Raw genomic sequence first — 27,994 nt, forward strand, 5'->3', positions numbered from 1 at the left:
AAAACACAAGAGTCATTGTAATTGTTCCCATTCCCAATTCTGTAAGCTCATGTGAGCCAAAACATCCTACTTCTTTCAGATTTCCTTGTTGGTAAAAAATACAGGCACTGTCAACACCACCTCAAGAACCCTCTCAGATTGTGCAAACATCCATTCCCTGAGTTGAAAGAAAACAGGAGGAGGGGAAAAAATGGACCATTTTCTAGATCTGGAATTTTATTTTATATATAAATAATAAAGAGACCAAGGGATTTTGAGACTTGCTACTTGCAATGCTGATCCTGCAATGGGACAAGCATGGGCAGACTTGAGTCCCACTGCAGAACAGAGGATGAAGTCTCAAGACTGACCCAAAACACGTAGTGTCCTTTCACAGAAGCCATACCAGAAGCCTGAGCAGATCATCAGGCTGTCCTGAGGCAGAAGGCAGATTAGTCACATTCAAAATGGATTCAGATGGTTTTAGTATTTTTCTTGGGAAACTGTTGCTCATATCTATATTTTCATTCACCTATAACCAAAGAAAGGGGACAGAGGTTAAGGGGGAGAGGGAAGGAGGGAGAAAGTAGAATTAAATTTATCATAGTCCTTTCAATTTTTAAAGTGCAATCAAAACTTTTTTTATTTGATGTGGCAAGTTGATCAAAATCTGTTTGAGGAAAGTTCTCAACATTTGCTTGCAGTAGAGATATTTAAATCTTCATACTACTGACATTAGAACACTAATGATCATGTCTGCTCTAGAGGACTCGATTCCCATAGTTGAACTAAATGGAAAGACAAAAGAGGACCCTTCAAAAAACTAAACACCAACTGCAACCTTGTATAATAAGCCAACCTTCTCAAAAATTATTCTTTTAAATTCCCATCAAATGCATGTTTTCTTAATCTTTCTTACTCTGGTGTAAGACTAGGGCAATTTAACTCAAAGAAATGGAATTACATAAATATAGATCTGGAACAGAGTGAAAATGAGATATGCTATCTTCATGGAAAAACACAAAACCCTGTCACTTCCGTGCACTTCCTAAACACAACAGCTGGATAAAATTAAAGCTTGTTTCTTCCACAGTGGGATGTGGTTTGAGCTCAAGTTTGCATATAATTTTTGATGACAAACAAACTATAATAAAGGTGGTGCAATGCTGCTGGCTTTTGGAATAGAGAAATATGTTGTTGTCTTCAACCCAATATGATTTTGTCCTTGGCTGACCATTCACAGTTCAGAGACCCATGCTGTGGAAAATCATTGAGGAAATGAGACTATCTTTATTTTAACAACCACATTCAACTAGGAATATTACCAACAGTTGAAAATGCAATGAGACTTTCAGGACTGATCTCATCCAGAATTTAAAAAAAAGTGTCTTTTCAAAGATCACAGCAATGTTCTCCAACCTTTGGGATCACCCAAATCCAACAAAACATCTGGACTTGGGTATGGAGTTAAATGACTGGATTTGATTTCAAGCACAAGTAACAAACTGCCACCCCCGCAGAACAGCTGAACTTGATACTGAATTGAACTTTCACCATCTGGTTGCCCTAGGTCAAAAATCCAGCAGTTCCCTTCATGTGCCCTCCAGAAACAACAAGAGGTGAAGCATGTAGGTTTCAAAACCAGGAGCACCCAAGTACTTCCAAGCTCCTGGGCAATTTATCTTCACTCTCTTAAAACCTTCCCCAAACAAAGAAAATGTGCCTGAAGCAAAAGGCTGACATTTCAAAAAGTGAATAAAGGCCTAACAGAAATTATATTCGTGGCAAGAAATTCTGAAAGAAAAATAAAACCTATTTATGGATTTCTGTTTGTAATGAACCTTGATATTTGTGCAGTGTCACAAACAAAAGTTCAGTTTTCTTGGGTTTTTTTATAATTTAGTAGCTCTGTCCTAGATGACAATAAGCACAATAATGTTTCAGTGAATTTTAGAGGGGTTTTTCTTCCTCTCAGTTCTCTTGAGATTCTTCACACAAATAAAAATTAAAATCCTCCTGTTATATTTTCAGTTTTTATTTTACATGACTATCTTATAAACTACTTGGAAAACACATATTCTTAAAGACTTTATATTCATAGCTCTAAAGGGAAAGCTAAGGTACTCGGTACATCAGCCAGTCAACAAGCTCACATTGCTGTTGTGAGAATTAGCAATAGCAATTAAGCACACTTTAAGGAAGCCAACATTAAAAGCTAGGTTTTCTCTTCAAGCTGCCCATGTAACAGTGGAACGCTGCTGCTCAGCAGATGGGTGCATTCCACCACATCTGCAAACATATGTGACTGATGCACTGAAAAAAAAAATGATGCAGTTTGCCAGATCTGGACTCTATTTATACAGCTGGCGGCAAGGAAAAAAAAAAAATTAAAATTTCTGGTAAATGGAATACTGCATACAAAAATGATGTCCCTGTAATGATAGGATCACTTTCTGATGAAAAGTAAGTTTTTAATATGATGCAAAAATAATACAGGGCAAAGAGAAGCAAGTAGGAAACACGTTCAGAAGAGACATTCTTTATCAACTGATAACAGAGGAGACATCTGACATTTTGTGCTAAATCATATCCAATTACATTATAATTACTTGTAATAAGCCTCAAATACAGAGCAATTTTTATCCTATGAAACCAAACCATCATAAAAAAATCAAGAGGATGTTTTTGTTTTGCTTTTCTAGAAACTGTAACCATAGGACTTGCTTGAGTTTAGAACACAGTCCTGAGGCCAAGTCAGAATTGGTATCTCAACTGAGTTTCTGCCTTGGAGAGCCTGGAAAGTGCTGCCTTCATTTCCTCCATCTTTTGTTCCCAACAAGACTCATTTGGGAGCTGTATTAACATGAAAGGTCAGGCACATTATGGAGTTTTACAGGCAATGCTGTACCCTGGCACTCACAAATCTTTTAGAGAAAATTTACCATCAGGGAAGAGGTTTCTTCCCCCACTCTAATATTTGTACAAGCATGACAAAGAAGGCAAAGAGGTTTTTGGTATGGGAGGAAGAAATGGGAAGACAAGAAAGAAAATAAAAGGCCAAAACCAACCAACACCACAATCACAAGGCTTTCCTCAATTAATTCAGAACCCTTCAAGCAGATATATATTTACTTGTTATGCCCTATGAAGAATTTAGATTTCTTAACTTAGATAGTGTTAAGGAGCACATATATTCTTGACAAATTTTAGGACCAAAAAAGTTATCTGTCCACACTCATTATGAAGAAAATCATTATGAATGATTTTATCATTATGAAGAAAACTACAAGTCAAACTTGAAAAAGTTCAGCTTTTCCAAGTTACTCTCCTGCTTAGCCAGTCTATTACCAGTCTTTACCTGTTTGATGCCAGGTGATGTAGCATTCTACTTCTGGATTTGCTCTTTATTTGAAGTAGCATGTACTTCCAGGGGCTTGTCACCCACTGCATCACCCTTGAGGAAGAAAAAATGTGCACAACATTTCAATTGAGGCAATCCATGATTAATGTTTTCACCAAAACAGAAACCCTCTTCAAAAGCTGAAACAAAAATAGCTCACAAAATCAAGTGGTTCATGAGACTAATTCAGCATAATACACTCAAATATGGTTTCCTTTACCAAACACTTTCTAGACTTTAGTCTTCCTGTAGTTAAGCAAGCAATTAAAGCATATCCTTTATGAAAAGAACAAGTATTTTCAACAGAAGTGCTTTAATTGAATATTTTTTCCTGTATTAATAACAGAGAATGAATAGCCACAGAGTAAGTTGCTATTTTGCATTCTCTGAATTCTGTGTGGATTTATACAATAGACCTCTTTTAGCACATATCCTTTTAGAGGGTGTTCTCACACTTCCCCAACATAAATGACAGCAATCAGAGAAGAGAAAATGAAGAGACGCTTGTTACAGGGTCTGGTCTATCTATTTGCCAAAATGCTGTAACAAACATGCATTTGATTACACACATGGCTTGGGGACTGAAGCACATACAAGGACAAGCTGAGATGAGGATGTGTTCAGACTTGTGAGGACCAGACAAAGGGGGAAGCTAATTCCTATCCCCAGTTTCTTAATGAGCATTTAAATATTTGGAAGAGCCAGGCACTTCTCAGATGTTCACATCCAAAGGACAGGGAGAAAAGGACAGAGGAGCATGGAAAAATTCTCTTAGATCAAAAAAAAACTATAAATGTATCACACTACTGATCATTGGAGCAGGTTTTCCAGAGAACTTTCTAAATCTCCACCCCTGGAAATATTCAGCACATGACTACATAAGGCCTGAAACACCAAATCCAATTTTGAAACTGTCTCTGCTTTGAACAGGGGGCTGGGTGAAATAATCAGAGGTGGCACCCACCCTCAATTGTTCTTAAATTCTACACATGAAAATTAAACAACATTTCCTCTTTATTCTAGAAGGCTATTTTTACCAACATGACTTAAATAAAGAGATGATTTATGACAGCCAGCATGGCTTCACTAATGGCAAAGTGTACCTGACAAATTTGGTGGCCTTTTACAACAGGGTTACAGCAATGGTAGACAAGGGAAGAGTGATGCCATCTACAACTTGTGCAAAGCACTGGACACTGTCCTGCAGGACATCCCTGTCTCTAAACTGGAGAGACAGTGATTCATGGATGGACCACTCAGCAGATAAGGAATTGGCTGGATGGTCACACTCAGAGCTGCAGTCTGATGTCTGAGTGGAGACCAGTGATGAGTGGTGCTCCTCAGGGGTCAGTGCTGGGACCAGCACTGATATCTCTGTCTGCAGCAAGGACAGTGGGATGGATGGATGGATGGATGGATGGATGGATGGATGGATGGATGGATGGATGGATGGATGGATGGAAGGCACCCTCAGCAAGTCTGCCAACACCAACTTGTGAGATGAACTTGCAGTCAACACGCTGCAGGGAGGAATGTCACCCAGAGGGACTGTGGCAGACTCGAGAGGTAGGCCCATGCAAACCTCATGAGTTCAGCAAGGCCAAGTGCAAGGTGCTGCACCTGAGTCAGGAAAATTCCAAACACAAACACAAGCTGGACAGAAGGGGAAAGTCCTGGGGAGAAGGACTTGAGGTTAATGGTTGATGGAAAGTTCAACATGACCCAGCAATGTGCCCTTGCAGCCCAGAAACCAACCCCGTGCTGGGCTGCTTCAAAAGCAGCGTGGGCAGCAGGTCTGCTTTGCTCTTGGAAGACCCACCAGAAATGTTGTGTTCAGCTCTAGGGCCTGTGACATAAGAAGGATGTGGACTTGTTGGAGCAAGTCCAGAGGAGGCCAGGGAGATGACCAGAGGGCTGGAGCACCTCTTCTTCAAAGACAGGCTGAGAGAGTTGGGATTGTTTATCCTTCAAAAGAGCAGGCTCTGGGAAAACTTCTAGCAGCTTTCCAGTGCCTAAAAAAGGGGCTACAAAGGATCTGGAGAGGGACTTCTCAGGAGGGCCTGTAGCAACAGGACAAGTGGGAATGGCTTCAAACTGGAAGAGGACAGGTTTAGATTAGATACTGGGATGAAATTCTTTACTGTGAAGATGGTGAGACACTGGCACAGGTTGTCCAGAGGAGCTGTGGGTGCCCCATCCCTGGAAGTGTTCAAGGCCAGGATGGATGGGGCTCTGAGCAACCTGGTCTAGTGGAAGGTGTCCCTGCTGCAGATTGGAACTAGACTATCTTTAGTATCCCTTCCATCCCAAACCATTCTGTGATTCTATAATGCTAAATGTGATGGAAAATGTAGCAAAAGAAGCTAGAAGAGACTAGAAAATGTTTCAAAGAATGGGTCAAATTTATATATTACCAATTAAACACAATAAGGCACCAAGTCTGTGTGATCCTGCATGTGCTGGAGATACGGACACAATACATCAAGATTCAATTACAAAGATATTTCTTAAATGTCTTATTTTAAAAATGCCTATCAAGACCTTTAAAAGGTAATTCTTTCTTTCAAAAACCCATTTTGTTTTGATTGCTACTCTGGATATTTCATAGCAGAGAAAATCACATCCACAAACCACACCCATTTCAAATAATAATCTACTCTGCAATTTGCCTGTACGGGAACTTTTAAGTTATGACATTTTACTAAAATTTACAATGAATAATCTGACTAATGATGACATGTCAGAGTTTACTCAATCCTGAACAAATGAACTAAAAATAAGCTCCTCACAGAGAAGTCTGTGTTTTTCCAGTTTCTTGTTCTGACAGGTAAAAAGCAATTACTGTCTAGATAAGCTGGTAAGCTTTTTTTTTTTTTAATGTCCTGAAAGAGGAAAATAATCTAAAGCAACACACACACACACACACACACACACACAAGAGAACAGGGGTCTTGCTAAATTCCTTTGTTTCTATGAGCTCAGGATATCTCATTACAGGGCTTGCCTTCAGTACAACAAGTTATTTAATTCAAGCCAACCCACAGATAGCCTATCATTCCTCACACAAAGCAATTTGCTGAATTAGTAATTAAAGAGTTTTTTACTCCATCTACTGTATATGCCCACTGTGTAAATAGTGAGCCTGAGACAACTCAAGCAGTAATGTGAGTGAGCCAGAAAAGGAATTCCTGTGGCACAGGCACATAATTTTACAAAAAAGTGCCGAAGTCCTCCAGCACACTCAAAACCAGGTCAGAAGCAAAAAATGTGTTTAGATCTATGACTCAGAAGACAGAGTTCCTCTGTGCCAGGGTACCCTCTCATAATCAGAAGCAGGCACATATTCAAGACAGTCTTTCTACTTTCTGGCTCAACACAACAACTCCATAACAAATCCGGGTGGCCAGAGGAGTTCACACATCAGAGCTCTAACCCACAGCAGAAGAGGAAATATTTTACATTCTTGTGTTTCTGTTTCAAGTGAAAGGTGACTGATAAGAAATCTTCATAATATATTAATTATCAAATGTTCAATACATTGGGATTCCTTGGGACTTAAAAAAAAATCATTACTTGAAACTAGAAATAACACTGGAACTAAGGGGACTGTACAGTTTCAGTACATGAGGTTAAAAACCACCCCAACTTAGCTGACACAGTATCTAACAGAGACACGTTGAGACCTAAACCTTGAACGACAAACTTTGCAAAAACCCACGATTACTCTGAAAATTTTCTTTCCATAGAAAGAAAAACACCACTAAGCAAACTAGCTAAATGTCAAACCCCCGAATATGTGGTGCCTCTTTCCCTTACATTACAGCAGAGCCAGGTGCAGAAGTTTCTCTTGCTACCTCAGAAACCTTGCAGATAGTCAGACCCTTTTACACTAATCTTAGAAATTCTAACTCCAAAAGTAGGTAAGATAGGTATATATCTTCTATGCTTATGGAAACTCTTGAAAGGGAAAGTCTGGCCATCAGGAAAAAAAAAAAAAAACAGCTGCTGCAAAATTAAAACAAAGGCTCACCTGGGCTCACAGATTCATAATTTACCTTCTGTGCTCTTTTGTTTGCAATGTATGGCTTGGAATAAATAAAGCATCAGTGCCTTACCTTATTCATCCTCCCTCACTTAATCAGTAATTTCTTCTTTTATTTAAGTTGACCTGGACCTTAATTATCACAAAAATATGAAGTACTTTCAAAAATGCTGAAATGCTGCCCATAGAGAGATCAACTTTTTACAGAGTATAGTCTTTCTGTCCATCCCACTTCTATCCCATCTAAATTTCCCACTGTCCATAGTAAGGATCCATTACAAAAGAAGTAATACTTCTTACAAGTTTCATACTATTTTTGCTCTAACTTCCAAACAATAAAAGGAGAGCATGTGACAGGAAACAGTATTTTCTGCCAGAAGCAGATGTTTTAGTTGAGATGACCAAACTTCTGCCTCAACCTACCAAAGCCAAGCCTGACAAGCATTTTTTGTTGAAAGAAGCCCTCTCAGCTGCTTATGTTGTGTTTTAAAAGATGACCAAAATACATGTGACTTAAAAACTCTCTTAAAACAGAATTTAAGGTTTGTTATGGTGACAATCTGTGATGCTGATGGTGAGGCACCCCAGTCAAAACACTGACACCACAATTTTCAACAGGGTTTTCAGGTGACGAAGGTTCTGGTCCACAATTTCCTTGAAACTTCCTCTGAGGAAGTACAGGAAATCAGTCAAAGCTGAGCCTTCTTTGCACCTGGAGACATTCTGTAACTAGCTAGCACTTAATAAAATACCCAGAGATTACCAAAGAGATAGATTTTAAACAGATTTATACAAAACATATTTATATATTTTACATGTATAATAAAAAGATATGGGTTTAAAAATTGTATGTATTATATATTAATATTGCTAAGTCACTGGTCCTGTACATCAGCACACCAGACAGGAATGAAAAACACATAATATGCCATAAAAGTTTCTCTCAGTCTCTGAAGCTGAGACAAAAATTAGTTTTCTGTGAGATCTCATTACTAGTTGGGCCAAAGTAGGAGAGACCAAACACCAGAAGAAAGGAACAAGGGCTGAAAGAAGGGTGTATTTAGAGCTGTAGTGCTGTTCTGGTTTTACACGATTTGGCCACTTCACTAAAAACAAGGGTTACCCAATTCAGTGTTGCTGGAAGAGAGAGAATCCAAAATTGTTTAAACTACAGCAAAAGTCTTTGAATGGTATAGAGACAAGACAAAGCAAGAACTAAGAAAATAAAATTATTATTCTAAGTGCTTCAGTTTTAGCAGAGGGACTTTATCCTGACATCTTGAAGAGCTCCATCCTTCAATAGCATATTTAAAACATTTATCTGACTTGCTGTATGGAGGGGCTGCAGCCACAGTGTTTTGAAATGTAGGCACGGAAGGTCCCAGAATTCATCTTTCTTGGCAGAACTCAGAATTCAGTTGATATGACCTCAATTTGGCACAGGTTTTTGTTTCATAAAACCTTCAGAAAATTAACATACCACATTTATTTTAATGACATACTGCTACACAAACATGAAGTTATGCACAGCTGTGGTACCTATGACTATCAAACAAATTATGAGCAACGTAACAAATTAACAGAAGCCAAGAAGAGCCACCCATATATTGCTTGACTATTTGCAAGAATCCTTTGTGTAGCAACAGGAAAATGCTGGAGTAAATGTCACAAAAACAAAAATAATGTCTTTTGCTCTGGCATAGTTTCATAAAATGGGTTACATCTGCTGCAACAACAACTCAAGAGTAACATTTAGACCTGTCTTAACTAGTTCAGGAATCTAGCTGCCTAGAATGACAATAGAAATATGTATACAGAAGCAATATATACAAAACCAAAATTCTTTCACAAGGTTGTCAAATTAAGACAGAAATCACAGAATCTATCCTAGAATGCTTTGCCAATTTTAGTACATGATAGTTAAAAGTGTTTTCTTCCATGACACTTCTGTATGAGTAAAAGTCTCCAACAAAAAATGGAACTTAAACAGAAAATCTTCTGCTTGAAAAGTTGATACTAATTCGATGGCACTAATAATCCATATGATTATTTCCATATGAAACAAACCCATCTCTACCCACCCAGATTCCCAACTATGTATTTTATATGGTTTCACCAACCCAGGCAAAAGGAAGCTTCAGGGCTTTCATTAGAATCAAAGTTCTTTCATTAGAATCACTTCTCAGTTCCTATTCTAGACAAAAGCACGTGGCCTTTTACAGCTGCTGTTCAGCTTCTCTGCACAGCAGGGAGACAAGACCCTCTCTTCAGGAACTTCAGATGACAAAGCACCAGTAAGGCTGTTTGCCTCAGTGGTAAGAGATCTCTGAACCTGGTGAACAAAAGCAGTTTCATCAAGTGATCAAGTCCTGTTTCTTCATTTGAGTCTCAGGGTTTCTGGACCTTGTCTAGTCCATCAAGTTACACTGCAAGAGTTCACACTGACAGTATCTGAACAATGAGATGAACTTTTGGAGAACACCCATCAATGCGCATTTTGCTCCTTTGTGCAAGTTTTGGAAACTAAGGGGTGTGATTTAAAGATTCTGCAAGGAGGAAGAGAAGGAAGTGTGCTTACTTAGTGGTCTCTGCAATTCTGCATGCCGTTTGTTTTTCTGCTGAGGTAGCAAGTGCTTGAATTAGCCTTATAGTGAGATGAAAGTTTTTGCCTTCCAACAACAATCACATATACCCTTTTGAAAGCCTGGACACAATAAAAGAAAAACTTCAGCTATTTTTTACTAATGTTGTCAGTTTGTCTTCTGAAATATTTTAACATTGCCTATTTTTCTGAGTTTCTTTTTGACAGCCTAGGTTTTAGGAAAGGCACAGAACGATTAACTAGCCTTGGTTTATTCAAGTTCATTTACTGAAGTGCCTTGAGCCAATACAGGATGTGTATCCACTGATGAAAGTCTTCACTCCCAGAGGACTCAGCAACTGCCAGGACATGTGAACATTTCCCCAACCCAGCTTGTCTGGAACTAGTCCTACAGCCAGCCCTACCAAGGGAACCTGGTCCCATCCCCAAGGTCTATCCAAGTGCAATTTTGTCTCCAAAACACCTCTCTCCCTGTCACAGAGAGTTTCAAAGTTAATTTAAAACCACAGAAGCTTTACATTGCACACCTGAACTTTTATTTCTTTAGGCAGCAGCTAAAAACACCTAAGAACCTTACAGGCTTTCCCCGGCACATGTTTAATCAAGTTGCTTGGTTCTCCAGTCTCTCACACTGTGCTTCACTAAGCCACCTTCATCTATTTCCTAGAACTCTATTTGCTTATCTGTATCAGATTATACTAAAGGAAACTTCCAAACAGCATTTCTGAAAGTTTAACTTGAAGTAAGATTAATGTTTTCCCACAGCTTAGAAAGAGAGAATAGAAAATTTCTCTTCAGAAATAAAGGCCAAGTCACAGTGGAACAAAACCACTGGTGTTTGTAATTTTTTTGTCTGAAAAGGCAGTGGTAAATTCAGAAATCAGGTTCTTCAGACTTCTTACCTTATCACTTTTTTCACCTGATTTCTTCTTCTTAGGATTATCCTTCCAAAGAGCTTCTACAGCAATATATCCTTGAAGACTCCAGTCATACAGCTGTGTGCCAGCAACCTTTGAAACAAAAGTTTTTAGAAAACATGAATTTAATAATCTGGGGAATATTGCCTTGCTTCTTATTTAAGTGGAAAAAGTCTCAAAACACAAGATGTTTTAACTCTTCCTATTCAAGCTCATGATGTACAGAATTAATAAACATTTTGGAAAATAATGTGAGAGGAGAGATGAGAAAAAATAACATGCTAAAAAAACTGTCTGAAGACCACTTGAATATACATCTATACAAATGAATGATGTTGCATGGAAACAATTCTGGTTTTCTTAGTATTTGACATCCAACATAATTAACATATGCAAAGTATTTCTCAATTTGACCACACCCATTTCAAAGACTCTACTTAGGGTTGTACCTATTCTTCAATTTTAGATTCTCTTACTTGATTTTTAGAACTTGCTGATAGATGAATGCAATGAATAACCAGCTGTCAACTCTCAAAACACAGCTAGGAAAAACTGTATTTGCTATATTACACCAACAGCTATTTTATGACAGGGAAAGGCCCTAAGTCTAATAAAACAGTACCCCTTGTCCCTTATGTGACATGGAATTGTAATATTCATAGCACCCTTTAAAACTAAAGGGTGTTAGGTTTTTATAGCCAGGCTCAGGTCTATGCTGACTTTGATATCACTATCTGTTTCTGTATGAAGAACAGCAAGAAGTACAATTTATCCAACTAAACAGCTACCAAACTAAAAAAAAGTTATGAAATCAAGAACTAAGAAGGTATTTTCCTATCTTCTACAGCAGGCAAAGCCACAAAGTGCAAACTGTGAGAACAGGGCAAGTGTAAATGTTTCTGAAACAGTTTTCTGATGCATCTGAAAAAGCTTCTGAACTACATTTTTAAGTTTCTTCCAGTCTCCATCAATTCACTATTCAGAGATTTCCTGAGCCAGAGCTGATTTTTATGCGTGCAAAGAGGCCCAAGGAATTCCCCTCCTATGAAATTTTTGCATGGAATTCAAGGGGAAGGACAAATTTTTAGCATCCCTGTGCCAAGTGGTTCTGCTGCTGGAAACTCATGGTGTGAAGAGCCACTTCCCCTTGTTTGTCTGATCTGTAATCAGCAAGACTGATTACACCAGTTACTATACAATGGTACAAGGATGTGCTTCTGGGCAGATACCATGTGCTTGCTACCTCACAAAAGAGGCTATTGAATAACTAGAATTAAAAGAAAACAAACCCAAATCAGCAACTACACTTCCATGTCAAAACTAAATCCAAAAAGTAGGCTGTCTTAAATACAAAGTGTCCTTTCTGTCACCATATCTGACCAATTACTTTGGTTTAAACAAACCACCATTGGATGCACTCAGTTTTCTCTATAGCTGAAAGTGGTAAGGGTCATCAGAAAAAAGTACATCAACTGAACCAGTTAAATCTCCAAAACTTCCCAATTTAAATGTTACAGGTATAGACAGTTATTCTGCTTTTCAGTATCAGAAGTGTTCATTCTCTAGCAGTCAGTAAACCAGTTGGCTCATCTGAACAGATGGTGGTTCCTTGTGCAAACAGTACAAGCCTACCAGGACTGAAAAATAATCACAATAATCAAAGTGCTGGTTTTGTCTACAATATTACTGAAGACACAGCTATCAACATAGAATGAGAAAAAACAACTGTCCTTAAGCTATTTTTTTTTTGTTTCTGCCTAAAAATACTCCATTAAAATATTTTAAACCACATTAAATGTCTAATAGTAAAAACCTAAAAATATTTTTATTACAGGAGTCATAGGACCAAGTGATTTATGAATTGCATTAAATGAGAAACTGGGCATTCATGTCACTGGATTAAGTAGCTGCATCACAAGGTACAGCAACCCAGACAGTTTAATCTGCCAAAACCAACCAACATCTCACCAGTGCACAAACCTCCCAAGAGCCAGGACCCACAGACACTTTCACAGTTGAAAAATACAGTTCTAGGCAGACTGGAAGTACAATCTACAACATCAACACACTAAAATACCATTGCTGTTGAATGCAGCACTGCAAGTGGGTTTGTATGCTAAAGTTCGAACAAACAAGTTCAAAAGTCAGATTGAGTGGTTCTCAACAAGGATTCTGAGAGTTTGAGGTCACCATGGGCCACAAACACCCATACTGGGCACTACTGGGGTAGCACCAGTGGTCTCCAAGGCCTAAAGTGCCACACAGCACCAGGAGCATGCACTACTGACTACACTGGATGTTGCACAGCATTACACAAAGGGAATTCTGTTACACAGAATTAACTGGATGTTACACAGAATTCTTTATCTAGTTTCATGCTGAGAAATTAAACTGAAAATCCACTGGTTTTCCTGCACTGACACTGTTAACAAAGCAGTCAAAGGTGCTATTTCGGGAGCATTCAGCAGCAAACATGGATTGAGGGACCTCGACTCCTGCTTTCCAACTCAACTCCTGGAATCACGTCCTGCTCTCAGCTGTGCCAGCACAGCTCTTTAAGCCTCACAGACTGAACTGAGCAAGGGACAAGGTATAGGTTTAAAAGACATAGAAATAATGTGATTTGCTGTCAAAGAAACAAAACTGGCATATTGGAAAGCTTTTTTTTCTTTCAAGAAGAATGAAAGTGTAACACACAGTACTTCAGTAAATTTGAAAGGTTCTAATAACAAAGAACAAAATTTAATTCTAATGACAGAGTGATTTAAATAACTGCATAATGGAAAGTTCTTTCCAGGTGGAAGATAAACCACAATAAATACAAAGTATTTTGAGTATATTAAGATTAGCTGGAAAGCAATTCCACTTCAAAACACTAAGTAGAGTTCTACCAGAATAAAATAAGCTTTAGCATTAAATTCAGTTCCCCCATCACACATACAGTCTAACCTTTTGTACAAAGTTATGAAAAGTATAATAATACTGGCAGTGAGGAAATAAATTCCTTACAAATTTATGATTTCTTAGAATTTGTGATCTATTATATATTAGATTATTTACTAAAGCAGGGGAAAAAATATTAGTCCATTAATTTCTTCCATCTTCAGTTAGATGATTGGTGTCTGAAAACTACCTGTTACCAATGATGAACTCTGTTGCTACAACTTCACCAAGGAATTCATGCATCTTAATTAAAGAAAAATTTTTACTTCCAGATGAACTAAGTGCTGGACCTCAACTTCAAATACATTTTGCTCTGTTTATTTCCAATTCTCTATTGAAAAGTCTTAAATAAAAATGAGATAGAAACAACCCCCCCACAAATTAAAAGAACAAAAACAACACAACACCCAGTGAAGGGGATTATACAACTGTAAAAGCAAAAGCAGTAATGAAGTACTTAAGTGTGGAGGAACAAAAACAAAAAAGAAGAACATAATATAAAAAAATAATTTAAATTCATGTTCTAGAATATTTTCTATATTGTTTCATTAACTTGGCAAGTGAGCTTTGTACTGCAGACATTCCTTTCTAGGTTTAGAGACATTTTTTGAAAGGTCAATGAAACATCTAAAATTAATGAATAGGTGGAAAGTGTTTCCAATTTCAGATTAAAGCCTAAAAATTATGGATGGTAAGATATTATATATTTCAAACTTTGCTTTTTTAAGAGAAGAAAAGCACAAGATAGATTAGAGGAACCAAAACAGTATCTAGGATATTACTCTCCCCACAGAAGTTTCCAAATTCATACGTCTACTGTCCAGACCAAGTCAACAAAGCTAAACCCATTCCAATCTCCTATCAGATTTTTCATTACAGTCAAACTAAGAACTGTGAATTAATCAAAGAGCAATCATGCACTTCAAAGTTCTCATAAAGTAAACTAAGTATTGTGAAGCCGTTAGCACCAAATCCATAGTTAAGCCTGAACTGAGCTTCTTTAAAAACAGTAACATCAGTTTGAACAGCGTTCAATCACTTCCCACTTCACTGTTCAGAAGGCAAGTAGAATTTTAATACACAGTCTCCAACAGAAATGTCTAAGCTTCTTAAATCTTGATGGGCTTTTTTCCTGCCACTTGCATAATTTTCACTTTCTGAGAATAAGTAAACAGAGTTATGTGTATTTAGAGCATCAGAATCCTGGAAGCAGTAAAAAAGGATTCCATCAAAGATCAGAGTACCACCATGCTGACCGAGTTCAAACTCAGCAGTTTTGACTCTCCCTAAGTCAATGACCTTTCAGTTTTCAAAGAACATAATATGTTCTTGAGAATATCATATTACTACTCTGACATCTCAGGGCTATTCACAAGTGGCCAGTAACTAGATAGCAAATTTACCAAAGGCTGAAATATAAAGAATTTTTCAAAGATGCAAGTATGTGCACTGTGAGTAGTTAAAAGCTGGATTTGAAACACAATGTGATGGAGAACTGAAGAATCTGCCAGTACCACTAAGTGTGGACAGCAAGGAACATGATCTAACATCAGTAAGGGCTGTAAGCAATTCTCTGGTCTCTTCAGTTCTTTCTCTCACAGGAAACTCAGTTAAGTAACTGCAGTTCAACACATTTCTTGCATGCCTGAAACAACAAATCCATAAATAGGGAAGGCATCCTGTAAGTTTGCAGGACAGTTCTTACCCTGTTCCAGAATGTGCATGGAAGCCCCATAATGTGCATCTTAAAGCCCCAACCAAAAAAAAAAAAAAAGAAACAGAAAATGTCAACAACATTTATCTCAAAATGCTATGACTTGTCTACAGAAACCTTTTTTTCCTTTCAAACACTATTTTCACTTGCTCACAAGATATTTCATGTTTCCTTACTATTGTAAGTAAACACACAAACTGTACTCACTTAGAATATTTATGTTAATTTAGTGTTACATGAGGTTAGAGACATTGAAATAAAATTACATTCCTCTAACTGAAGGCACTACTGCAGATGCTGGAAAAAAATGTCACTAAAAGGAACATGTCTGATTATCCTTCAGCCCAAACTGCATCTGCTTTGACCAAAAAAACCATAATTTTCTTAATTGCCACTGACATGATTTTTAAACATGGATGACCAGTTGATCTGAAGCTAGGAGGCAACAATCAAAGTAAAAGACACTCTCCAAAGAAAGGTATCATCACTGACCTTTGCAATATCAACCGCTTGCTGAGGGTAATACATGGAGGTACCAATACCCATGAGAACTGCAGGATACACCAACTTCTTTATTTTTGAGCCTGTTTTGTAACAAAAAAATAATAAAAAAAATCAAACTACTGTTAGAGTATATGTTAAGCAAGTCTGATGAATGGCCCTAACATTTTATTTATAAACAATTTTCTTAAATGTATTTTATTGTATTTTCTCTTCCATCCTACCAGTTCTTAAGAAACATAATCACTCTGATCAGTAGAGGTGCCCTTAATAGTCTGTTAAACTTTGTAAGCTTCACTGAGACTCTTAGATAGACTGTGCACATAAAATCCTTTGGACATCAACTGCTGACCATGTCTGAAACTAGGAGTGGATTCATCTAGGCTTCTCTGAGTAGGAGTCTAGAAAGGAAGGAGGCTGTCTCTGAATCCTGTGACTCGAGAAGTTGATCCTTCCCAGACGGGTCTGTCTGACCCTGTCCTCTCTGCAGTAATTGATCAAGTGTACCTTGCCATCAAATCCTTTCAAATCATTGCTTTATATCAAAAACCACATTGCTGGTGCTCTCTTACAAGTGAAATCCATCACTCCATCTGCAACAGGAGTTAAAGCTAATTATCTCTAATGGCATTTTAAACCAAGCTGGATGACTGCACAATATTCACGTGGTTAAACTTTGAATACCATATTCTCTACTTAGTGAGCAGCTGTGTATATTCAAGTGTTATGATTAGACCTGGAGGATTTTATCTGTACCATCCAAGAGGGCAATTTCTCCACAATTAAGGGGCACTTCCTTCTGTGGTTTGAAAACTTTCTGGAAATAACAGTCATATTTTAAGCTATTACCAGGAAAAAAAAAAGTTTCAAAATCATGGCTCCCATCCTAAAAGACTCACAAATTTAACATTTTTAGTATGAGGTATTTTTATTTTCACTAAACTTGGGATCCTCTAGTCCTTCAACTCCAATCTCAAGACTGCATCAATGATGCCTTAGGATTTAGCCTTTATATTTTTCAGATCATGTATTGCTTTAGTGTGTAACTCACTTCCCCCTCTTCCCTCATTTTGCTGCAGTTATAACTGATGGAAGCTGATCTTATTCATGACCATGGCAATTGAGAAGCAGGAATTTGAAGAAAAAGAACTTCAAACAGGAAAGTTACTTTGGTTTCATTTAAAGAAAAAACACTAGTGGGGAAAAAAAAAAAAAGTACTGCTTTCACCAGCTTCACTGGAAAATTAAATATTTTGAGGTGCACTTCTAATTTCTACAGAGGCAAGCACATACTTCCAGTTTATTCAATACATTCAGGCCCCACAAAGGTTTATTTTTGTTCAAACCATGTCCTCACTGGTATTTAAATTTTACAGCTTTTTAGTTCTGTTACCTACATTTCACTGCATTAAGAATATCTCAATGTAAGTACAAAATACTTCTTCACATTTTACATTTCTTAGACTAATGCTTCTTTTTATGAAACCATGAACATTTCTTCAATTATTGTGATGAAATTAACTGTATCATTTTTCTGTAGTGCAACATGTGCAGGTATTTATAGTACACCCAGAGTTTACAAGACTATTTGCTGAACACCATCTGCAGCAGCTCTGCATGTGGACACACAATCCTGTGAAAAAACTCAAATATACACCTAATTGAACACATATCATAGTCAGAAACATCTGTTATTTTACCATAATTCATTCCTCTGTTGTTTTCTACAGTAATGTATGTGATCAAGAACTACAGTAATTAAATATATTTTTAGGCTAAAAGATACCAAACCAGTCCTTTGCCTTTTGTTATACTAAAATACTACTGGGAAATACGGAAGACTAGATTTTAGTAATAAATACAGCAATAATAAAACAATTATTGTTGATTATTAAACACTTTTTCCATGAAGTTTCTTTATAACTGGAAGAACAGCGTAGAAACACACTTGTACAGTTCATTCAGATCTCCTTGTCACAATTAAAAATTCGTACCATAAAACTCACAAAAAAATTACTCATCCAAAATCATAATACAACCAGTTCAAATGGTTCCCACTTACCTCTAGCAAGAAACAATCCAACAATTCCAGCAAAACTTATCACACCAAGCCTTGGATAAAATCCAGCAGGCGGTTTTTGGAGAAATTCATAGCCCTCTGAAAAGAAGCCAGAGCAAAGTGCTTTAATGTAATGTGAAAGTGTTTTTGTGATAAGGAATCATCAATACACGCTGGCAATTATTACAAAACACAAAGAGTTATCAAAACACATTTAACTACCGTGAGCATTTTAGATATGCTGGCAAAAAATTCAAAGCCTTTGAGATCTTCTCTAGTGACACATGAATGAAACTGAATATTGTATTGTATTCACCAATTTTCATAGGAGCTTTGCCTTTGCTCCTGGGCCATCTGTTTTGTTTTGCTCTTTCGCATCTCAATCATATCTTTTTCAAATTAGTGATAAAAACTTTTGCAAAATGGAATTTTACAGTTGCACATTAACAACAACTAGTTTCAGTAAAATACTGTACAAAAACCAAATAACAGAACAATGGGAAGACACAACAAAAACAAAATGCACTCTAAGATGGGAGTCTGGTCAGGGAATGGAAAACTATGGAAAATCTTCCATGCCAATGAGTTCAAAAGACTGAAACTTCTAAGTTTAAAGAAAAGAGGTGCAGTATCTGAAATGAGCTCTACATAGAATCCATGCTCAGTCCTGGCAAGCCCAGGTACAAAAAAAAAAAAAAAAAAAAAAAAAAAAGGATTAATTCAAAATTCTTAGGAGATCCACGGAACCAAACCAAAATGAAATGGCTAAACATTACAAACAAAAGACCTCATGCTTGCAACATGAAGTAATAAACTTCACAGGAGGTTTCAGCTACTAAGCTGGGTCAAGCAAATACTGCTGGCTGGGAATAAATTGTGATGGTTTTTTCCCTTCCTTCATAACTAATTTTTAGTGACACTGCTAAACATAAATGCTTGTCTCAGATTTTAATTGTTTAGAAATGTAGTGTCATAAGTGACCCACAAAGGAAATTCAAACAGATACACAGTGGAAATAAAGTAGTCTTAAATGCATTAGAAATAATACATACAATGATGATGAATGGAATCCCCTTTAAACTGAAGATACAGTACAGTCCTGCATTTTAAACTGCTAGTTAAGAAAACTAAGCTGTTTTACCTCTACCATGCTCAACAGCTTTTTCTAATTTGGGCATAGCTTTGGCATAAAGATCCTAAAAAAAAAAAAAAGAGAACAAGGGTAAATAGATGCCAAGTAAGTAAAATATTAACTATAGACTGTAACCTGACAAAGAAAGGAGGAAAAAAAAAAAAAGAAAGAACAAAGTGATGGGTCCCTAAAATAACTTAGTTTTATTCCCATTTCCACCCTTCACTTACAGGGCTATGCTTGCTCAATGTTACATTTAGCATAACTTAAGAGATTTTTCTCAAAAGAGTCTTTGGACAGAAATAAAATACAATACTTCGAAACACAGATGTCAACCTCGGTATTTTATTGAGATCAGGCAACTGAAACTCAGAATTAGCTTGGGCTTCTCAGTGTACACAGGAATTCCAAAAATACCTGAGGTGATGCAAAGAAAAGAACTACAACACTGCAATAAACTCCTTCCTCACACTTTGCAGGGGTATGTGACTCATTCTGCAAGGTGATAAATTCCACTTTCCAGGAGACTGTCTTAGGCAAACAAGGCTGCATTTTGAAGTGACTTGGAAAATTAGATGTCCATAGATGTCCAAAGTAAATCAAAGACACTGCATCAACCTCACAGACCACTTTTAGATTTTTTTCAGACCGAGAATATCCAGGAAGTAAAAGAATGCAGTCTGCCTTTTATCAAAAGAGAAAAAAAAAATCTCAACAAGAAGAATCATGCTAATTGTTATTTACACTTATAATGCTTCAGAGAGACAGTGTAAAGCTGTCTATAAACTGGGGAAAAAATCTGTAAACATATATGCTCAAAGCTAAAGCAGAGAATAATCTTGCAATTCCACCTGTGCTGCATCTGTGCAGAAGTGAAAGCATTTAAGATACTGTAAGGGGATATATTTAAAACTTTCATCTCCTCACTTCCAAGAGTGATACAAAAAAACCTCATCTGTCATGAAAATAAAAACGTGTTAGCATGTGACACACAACATAACTTTAAATGGATGTTGGTCTTATTAAAAGCCAATTTAAGAAGAACTTGCTCTAAATACCCCAGAGACTAAGCCTGATCTTCTGTCACAACAGAAATATAACTGGCTCATTTCTACATCTGAGTTTTGAGCTGCCCTTCCACTACAGTTAAGTAATTTTGGAAAAGTAAAATGGATATACAATCATAACCAATTTCATTCTGATTATCCTGGGTTATCTGTTTGATTTAACTGAGACACACCTAAATATTACTTTCTTCAACATAGCAGGAAGGGACAGAGGGTGTAAAACCAAAGCTAGCTCTGACTACAGTTTAGCAAGATTGCCCCAAACCCATAAAGTTTACATGCCCACTTCATAAAATGAGTCAGTAAACCACTGCCAGGAAATGGCTTGTTGTATGTGAGCAAAAGGGCACATCTCATGTCAGTGATCACCAGACAGACAAAAAAATTAAAACAAATAGGATGACAACAGGTCAGGAAGACATCAAGCAAGGTTAAAGGCTAACCTCCTCTCCAATTTCACTGCCCAGTTAGGGCTACCACAGGCAACCAAACAAAATCCATGTGTTCAGGAGGCCAGAAAAATCCTGTGGAAAAACCCCCATTCCTCTTCCCCTTCCAAGCTGCAGCCAGTGCTTCTGCTGGTGGCACCACACAAACACTGGACTGAGTAACTCTGAAGAATGTTTCAGTCCTGTTAAAGGTAGCACCACACAGAACTTCTAGGCAGAAAGGATGCCCCAACTGAACAGCCTGGCTTCCAATGGAGAGTTGGGCAAATAACTAGCAGCTTAAGAGGATTCACAACAGGCAGAGGGCAAAGTAGAGAATCACCTATGGCTGCCAAGAGACAACCACAAGGCAAAGATGCCCTCACTTCAAAAGTAAGCCTCAACATTTCCTAGGCAGGAAAGAGCAACAAAGCTATCCTGGGGCTTTGCAATCTAATACCAACAATTTAGGCCTTGATTACAAAAATCTTGGTTTTCCTTTCTGCTACAGAGCCTATTTTTGTATTTAATGACTATTTACTCTAAACATACTACCTAATAAAATATATATGAGAAAGTTTTTGGGGAAAGGTCTGGGGATTAGGTTTACCACTTCTTAGTGGCCTGGGATTTTCTCTCTTCCAGAGAGCTGCATCCCTTCTCTCAACGTTCCAGTTCCACAAATACTGATCTATTTTTTGCTAAGTTGTGTTTTGTCACAGTTGCAGCAAGGGCGACTTGGTTTTGTTGCTCTGGAACACACTGCTTTGATAATTTAAGGCTTCCTTGAGCATGAAAACTGCAAATATCACTCTCCTATCTTCCTTAGCTACAGAACAGTGCCAAATCCAGATATCCCTAAGTATATTTAAGCCTAAAGTTCACTTCAGAAAACAACTCTATGCTTTAGTTAATTTTAATTCTTTTGGAAGGAGAAACCCTAAATCCATGGTTCAGTTCTGCAAATTAGTATAAAGACACAACTAGCTCTGTGTGACAAGGGTGTAAACACTATGACCTGAAGTGTAGAAAATTTTAAGCCATGCAGAAAACGTTCAGTGATGACATATTTTTGAAAAATGCTTTTACAGCTATCAACTTTTACATTGCTGCTGCCTGTTAATTCCAACTCAAAAAAAACCAAACCACAATCCCAGCTGGGGCTTTATCCCTGAACCACCACCAGCTGCAATACAAACCATTATACCTGACACCAGGCTGTATATGGCTCCATAATGTGCCGTAAATGGGAAACCCCCTCTTCCAAGTCAGTTTTGGGATTTTCCACATATTTAGTCTCAGGAGCTGGAGTGGAGTACAGTGATAGCTGTGAATATTAGCAAACAAGATGTTAAAAACAAAGGTGTAATTGTGTAAGTAGGTCTTCAGGGCATGAACAGTCTAAGCAGAGAACACCTAATACTGCGCTTACTACATAAACAATGCATAATAAAAATTCACACAGCTCTGAGACAACCATTATGAGCAAAGTTTAATTATACAGCACATAATTATGATGAAGATGACTTCTAACTGCTACACAATTCATTCATAGCTGCTATATGACCCAAGTCACAAGTTATAAATTAATATTAAACTAGTTTAATAAGAACACACAACATAATTGTGAAAAATGTTTCTCACCTTAATCAGCACTTCTGGTTCCCAGTTAACATACTGAATGTACTAGAAATCACAATCAATCATTTTCTATATTTGCACAAGCCATCATTAAAGAGCCTAAGCAGCTTCTAACAAAGGTAACATCCAATACAAATGTGCCTGTTTATTACTGAGCAGGAAAATGGTACAACCTTTGGTCATAAACCACATGGCACCCTGGCACTGAGCAGAGGAACCATAACGAGCAATGGGCATCTTCACATAATAAATGCTAAACCACCCTGTTTAAGGTTTAGAACCACAACATCTACTACAACTACCTGAGCATATTTGAAACTGTATTCCATTAAAGAAGAAAGACCTAAGTTTGTACTGTTGAAGATGAACAGCAAAGCTCAGATCAAAACAAAACCTATTAAAATTTCTAGCAGTTTACATACTACACAGATATTTAGTATTCAGAGCTTATATTTTACACCATATTTATACTCCATTTAGTAGTTTATTGTAAACTGATGATTACAAGTATTGCTGCATTAAAATGTAGCTAGCTCTCTTTTCATAATCAGCTGGAAAAGAACTGTCTGTCATAATCAAAAAAGCTGCTAACCATAACATAATACAAAATTACAGCAAATTTATCCAATAATTTGATAACCTGTGCAGCTGGATTTCCCATAATACTTTGAAAGACAAGAATTTTTGGCCTCACTTCCCTAGGAAGCCTGGTCATCCCTGGCAATCATAGTCACAAGCTGAACTTTGATCCTGTTGGACAACCTAACAGCAATGTCTGACACAAGGACAGAAGCCTCGGAGATAAGGAAATTCCCATATATTTTATGAAACTAGACAGCCGACACAGTAGAGATTCAAACACCCTGTGAATGGCAAGAATGGCAGCCAAAACTCCATGGCTTGCACATTCTGCTGTGCTGGAGCTGATGGCAAGCCCATTACTCAGCTCACATGAACTCCACGCTGCTGCCTCACGACTGACTCAGGCCAGCAGAGGCTGGGCATGATTGCCAGACAAGAATTTTGATCACAAGAAAGATTATTTTTAGAAATAAAACATTCCTATTTGCTGTTTTAGTGGAGAACATAAATAAATTTTTATTAGAATTTACCAACAGTACTTACAGTAAAAAGTAAGTGGTATTATCTGGATGAAAAGCAAAGAAAATATTCCTGTGGATCTGAAATATAACCATAAGTAAATCTACAAACATGAAAATGTAATTTCTGAATGAAGAATAGAAGGCTTTAATGTGGGAAAAAGATCTTTAACACAAGAAGGCCTGGCACTAGTGAAGAACACCAAATGCAATGCCCAGGTAAAAGCAGAACTATATAGATGTCTCTGCTGTGGAAGACTGAGAAGCAAATTTAAAGGCATGAATACAAAAGGTGACAAGATGTACCTAAAATTGCTTTCATATATCAAAACACAATGTTTTCAGAATTATTTAGATAGAAGAGCACTAAGACTCTAACCACACTTACCTCCTCAATTTTCAGCAACTCCTTTTTGGAAGTCTTCTCTGAAGAAGCAGCATAAACCTGGACAGAGAGCAAGCTCAGGCTGACAGGGGTGGCCCCTAGCCGAATTACCTGGAACATTACAGGAAGACAAGCACATCATCACGTGCAAACAAAATGGCAACGGTGTTCCAGCACATCCAGGTAGACAAGATTTATGTCCCTATACATGGTAAAAGGTGATACATTAAGATGCTTGGAAATTAAGAGAAAAGAGGGTCAGCAGTACAAAATCTAATGCTCTCAGGCACTCAAATGGTAACATCTGAATCACTCACATGGTAATTGGAAAAGCCTAAGGCTAAAGGAGGCTGTAGAAATAAATGCTAATCTCAGCAGTTTTAATCTAAAAAAATCCCACTTGTTTTCTCTCATTTAAAATATTTTTTGTATTAACTTACTCAGATTAAATAGCACGATCACTTTCATATTTTAAACAATTTTGAGAATGCCCTTGATACCTCCATTTTCCATTGTTAGTGCCAAGAAGTTCACTGTTTTACTTCCAATTAATATCTGCATCTAGATTTGGTCAAACAATGAGACCTACAGCTATAAATACCAGAACAAAATCAGTATTTTCTAAGAATTTTAGAAATGTCTCCTAATTATCTGTGAGAAACATTATTACTTGACTTTTTTTTTTAATTCTTTAAATTCAATCCAATCACACAACACAACCACCATTAGTAAGGTGGATATAATTCTTCCACTACTCAGGACCTATGCTAAACTGAATTTCTTAATGGGAACGTCTACTTCAACTTTAAAAATAGAAGAAAAAAAATTTTAGCTGCACAGTAAATCAAGAATGCCCAGAGAGCGTTTTCCAGCAAACACACATCTTTACTGACAGCAAAGTATAACTCCAGAAATGTCAGCTGAAATGGGAAAGCTTTCAATGTTTCATACTCCTATTACTGCTCAGGGAAATGTGCAGAGCTACAACAGCCTGTGTTTTGCTGGATCAGGGTACAGCACAAGTGGATCTAACATCAAACTGGAGGTGTCTGGCTCCTCTCCAGCACTGGCTCCCAGAAGTCCTGCTGCTCACCTTGCCCTAGCTTTGGTAGCCGGATGCTTCCACCATGAGGCAATTCACCTCACCAATTTGGCAAAAGATTAACCCTGAAAGAGGAGAGCTTTGTGCGGGCTTGGCAAATGGAACCCTTCCAGGAAAACAGCCTGAGAAGCACCAGAGGAACAGTGTGGGCCAGGGGAGAAGGCATGAGAAAGGAGAAGGCAGCAAGGCCTCTTCCTTTTCACAAATAGTAGGGTCTGTTGCATTGACCTAGCTGCTTGTGAGGCTGAAGCCGTGGTCAAACCATACCTCCTTCATGCTGGGATGGTGGTAACTGGCCCAGCCACGGCACAATTGCTCTTTCTGTCTGTTGCAGAACTATCAGAAAACAGCTTTAAAATTATCCAGACCACATCAGCTTATTGTAGGCAGTCAAGCATTCGCAGCTTAAATTTCTTCTACTGCTTTGCAGGTGGAATGTTTATTAAATGTAACCAAGAGACTCCTCAAATTAAAAATTAGACTACATAGTTGTCAAACTTCCTGAAAATGTAAGTGTAGAGAAATGTTAAGTGTAGAGAAACAGCACACAAGAACTAGGTCACAGGATTGCTTTTCTAGAAGACGCAAGGGATCTGATGGGTCAAAAGGTATGGAAAAACTTGCTTAAAATGGAAGTTTTTCCTTGTCTGAATTTATGGATTAATTACTAAATCACTATAAATGAAACACCACAATGACTGGATCAGCTGTTTCACAACCAAGGAAAGACAAGGATAATCTTTAATAGTGTCTGCTTAAACACTTTTCACATACTTCCACTAGCCTGGACAATAACAAATGCTACTAACCATTAACAGCTGTAGAGTTTCATTCCTCAATCTTTCCTTTTTTTTTTTCACTTCAAAATTGTTTTGTCACTGAAAAGGCAAAAATCTAAATGCATTTTCATTCTGAAATATGTTTTCAAACAGTGTAAATGGAGCTAAGTGTCACCAGCAGAAAGAGTAAAACCAAATGTTTTAAATATTTGGGATTTTTACATAGAGACACAAACAACAGTGCACAAGACTGGAAGCACCTGGGTTTCACAAAACAGTTATCAGTGACCACAGAACTACTCAGACTGAAAATATCAACTGCTTATATTATCAGGATATTGAAGTGCAGACATTTTCCACTGGTTTTACTTTTTAACAAAATGAAACCAGCCTCTGCAAGTGTGAGTTGAATTTCTTTTTAAATATGCTGTTCAAGTCATACTGTGAAGGTCCCCTACATCAGCTACCTTACAGGACAGACAGAACTGCTGCTGAAATACTGCATATTTGCACACACAGAAGTATTTATTTGGGAGTATGAAAGATCAACTGCTGTACTTTTAGTTTCCAAAACTCCCTTTAGGATCTAATTTTTGAATTCTATACTAACCACATTTAACTGAAACAATTGCTTTAGTAAAACATTTTCACTGGTTGAGCTGTACCTTTAGCCTGCCAGACTTACAGCCACTCAGCCAGTATCAGGAAAGCAGAACTGACATTCTTTTATACTGGCAATGCTCTGCAGTTATTTTAAGCAAAAAAAAAATACATTTACTCCTCTCTAGCTGAAAAATTCGACTTGATCTTTAGACACCAGATAGGAAAACCCTGAGCATACTTTTGAGAAGGCTGATACTGGTCATAATGTATGAAACCACTTCATTTTTCTCTTCTTCCTCCTGTTTCTCAACCCAAACTATAAAACCACAAAACCAAAATCCAAACTCTTACAACACTCCTGTCCCTGAAGCACAAATACCCTGGACAAAAAGCCACTATTCCTCTTTGGCTCTCAGAGACATAACATCAGGTTGGCCTGAAGCACCTAAATCCTCGATGGCTGTATAAAAGTACTAATATTACACACGGTGCCTAAACACACAGGTTCACATATAAACCCTCTAATGACAACCCAGCAGCAACTCTGGAATTCTCAATGATTCTGAGCACAGAATTCCAACATTAAAGCACAAAAAGGAATTTGTGGCAAGAGCAGAGCGTGAGGGCTCAGCACATCAGTATCACAGACTCACAGAATTGTCAGGGTTGGAAGGGACCTCTGGAGATTATCCAGCCCAACCCCGCAGCCAAGGTAGGGTCACTGGTGCAGGTGACACAGGAACATGTCCAGGTAGGTGGGCTTTTAATGTCTCCAGAGAGACTCCACGACCTGGGCAGCTGTTCCAGTGCTCTGCCACCCTCAACATAAGAAGTTCTTCCTCATGCTGAGATGGAACTTCTTGTGTTTAAATTATACATTAGTATTTAGTACACTCAGTATATTGATCTCTAGATATATTATTAGTATTTCACACAGAAAATGGTACCAAGGAAAATGAGTATCAAGAATCGAGCATCACCAGATTTTGGTGGGTTTTTTTGTTTGTTTTTTTTTTTTTTTTTTAAACGAGCAGCCGTTAACAAGGATCTGACTGGCACACAGAGCTTGTTTTTAGCCTGGTGGGATCTGGGGCTGCTCTAAGCAGAGGCAAAGACCTTTGATACAGCGAGAGCCGGGCAGTGCTTTTCGCAGGTTCCATTGACAGCCTTCACGCACTAAAAGGGAGACTGTTCAAGATCGAACTGACACTTTCAAGAGACAATTTCACGAACCCAAACTCTGCGGTAACACAGCTCCGTGCTGCTGGAAGCAATTTCAAAATAAGAAGCAACTGTAAAGACGGAATGCGATCCGCACGCACGAATCCAAACCCTGCGGCAACAGAGCCGCGCGCGGATGCACCCCAGAAGCAATCTCAGCTAAGGAATGTGTCTCTTCTCATGCAACACGGAGGACACGCGGTTCTGAAGCGCTAAGAGCAGCGATTAAGCAGCCGCGAGGAGAGCGGAACTGAGAGCCTGCGAAGAGTTAAGAGGCGGGACGGAACGGGGGGAGCCCCGAGCGCCGCCGGCGGCGCGGGCCCGGCCCGGGCGCGGACCCCTCCTCACCTTGAACATGGCGGCGCCGGGCGCGCGGCGA

At 38.0% G+C, this 27,994-nt stretch overlaps 1 protein-coding gene across 4 annotated transcripts; it reads right to left on the reverse strand.

Moving 5' to 3' along the window:
• Positions 1-196: 196 nt before the first annotated feature.
• APOO (apolipoprotein O) lies at positions 197-27,994 on the reverse strand. Of its 4 annotated transcripts, XM_062488077.1 has the most exons (10): positions 27,964-27,994; positions 23,914-24,021; positions 21,992-22,111; positions 19,299-19,353; positions 18,161-18,256; positions 16,090-16,181; positions 15,589-15,627; positions 10,926-11,033; positions 3,338-3,433; positions 197-511 (listed from the first exon to the last, which is right to left on the reverse strand). In XM_062488077.1, the coding sequence occupies exons 1-9, from the start codon at positions 27,970-27,972 to the stop codon at positions 3,365-3,367; spliced, it is 696 nt and encodes a 231-aa protein (XP_062344061.1). In that variant the 5' UTR covers positions 27,973-27,994; the 3' UTR covers positions 197-511; positions 3,338-3,364. The 4 variants fall into 4 exon arrangements, with proteins under 4 accessions (XP_062344061.1, XP_062344062.1, XP_062344063.1 ...); XM_062488078.1 differs by lacking the exon at positions 15,589-15,627; XM_062488080.1 differs by lacking the exons at positions 197-511; positions 3,338-3,433 and adding an exon at positions 8,821-8,882.

Source organism: Cinclus cinclus, chromosome 2 (assembly GCF_963662255.1).
Source record: "Cinclus cinclus chromosome 2, bCinCin1.1, whole genome shotgun sequence".
In the NCBI taxonomy this organism is placed as follows: domain Eukaryota; kingdom Metazoa; phylum Chordata; class Aves; order Passeriformes; family Cinclidae; genus Cinclus; species Cinclus cinclus.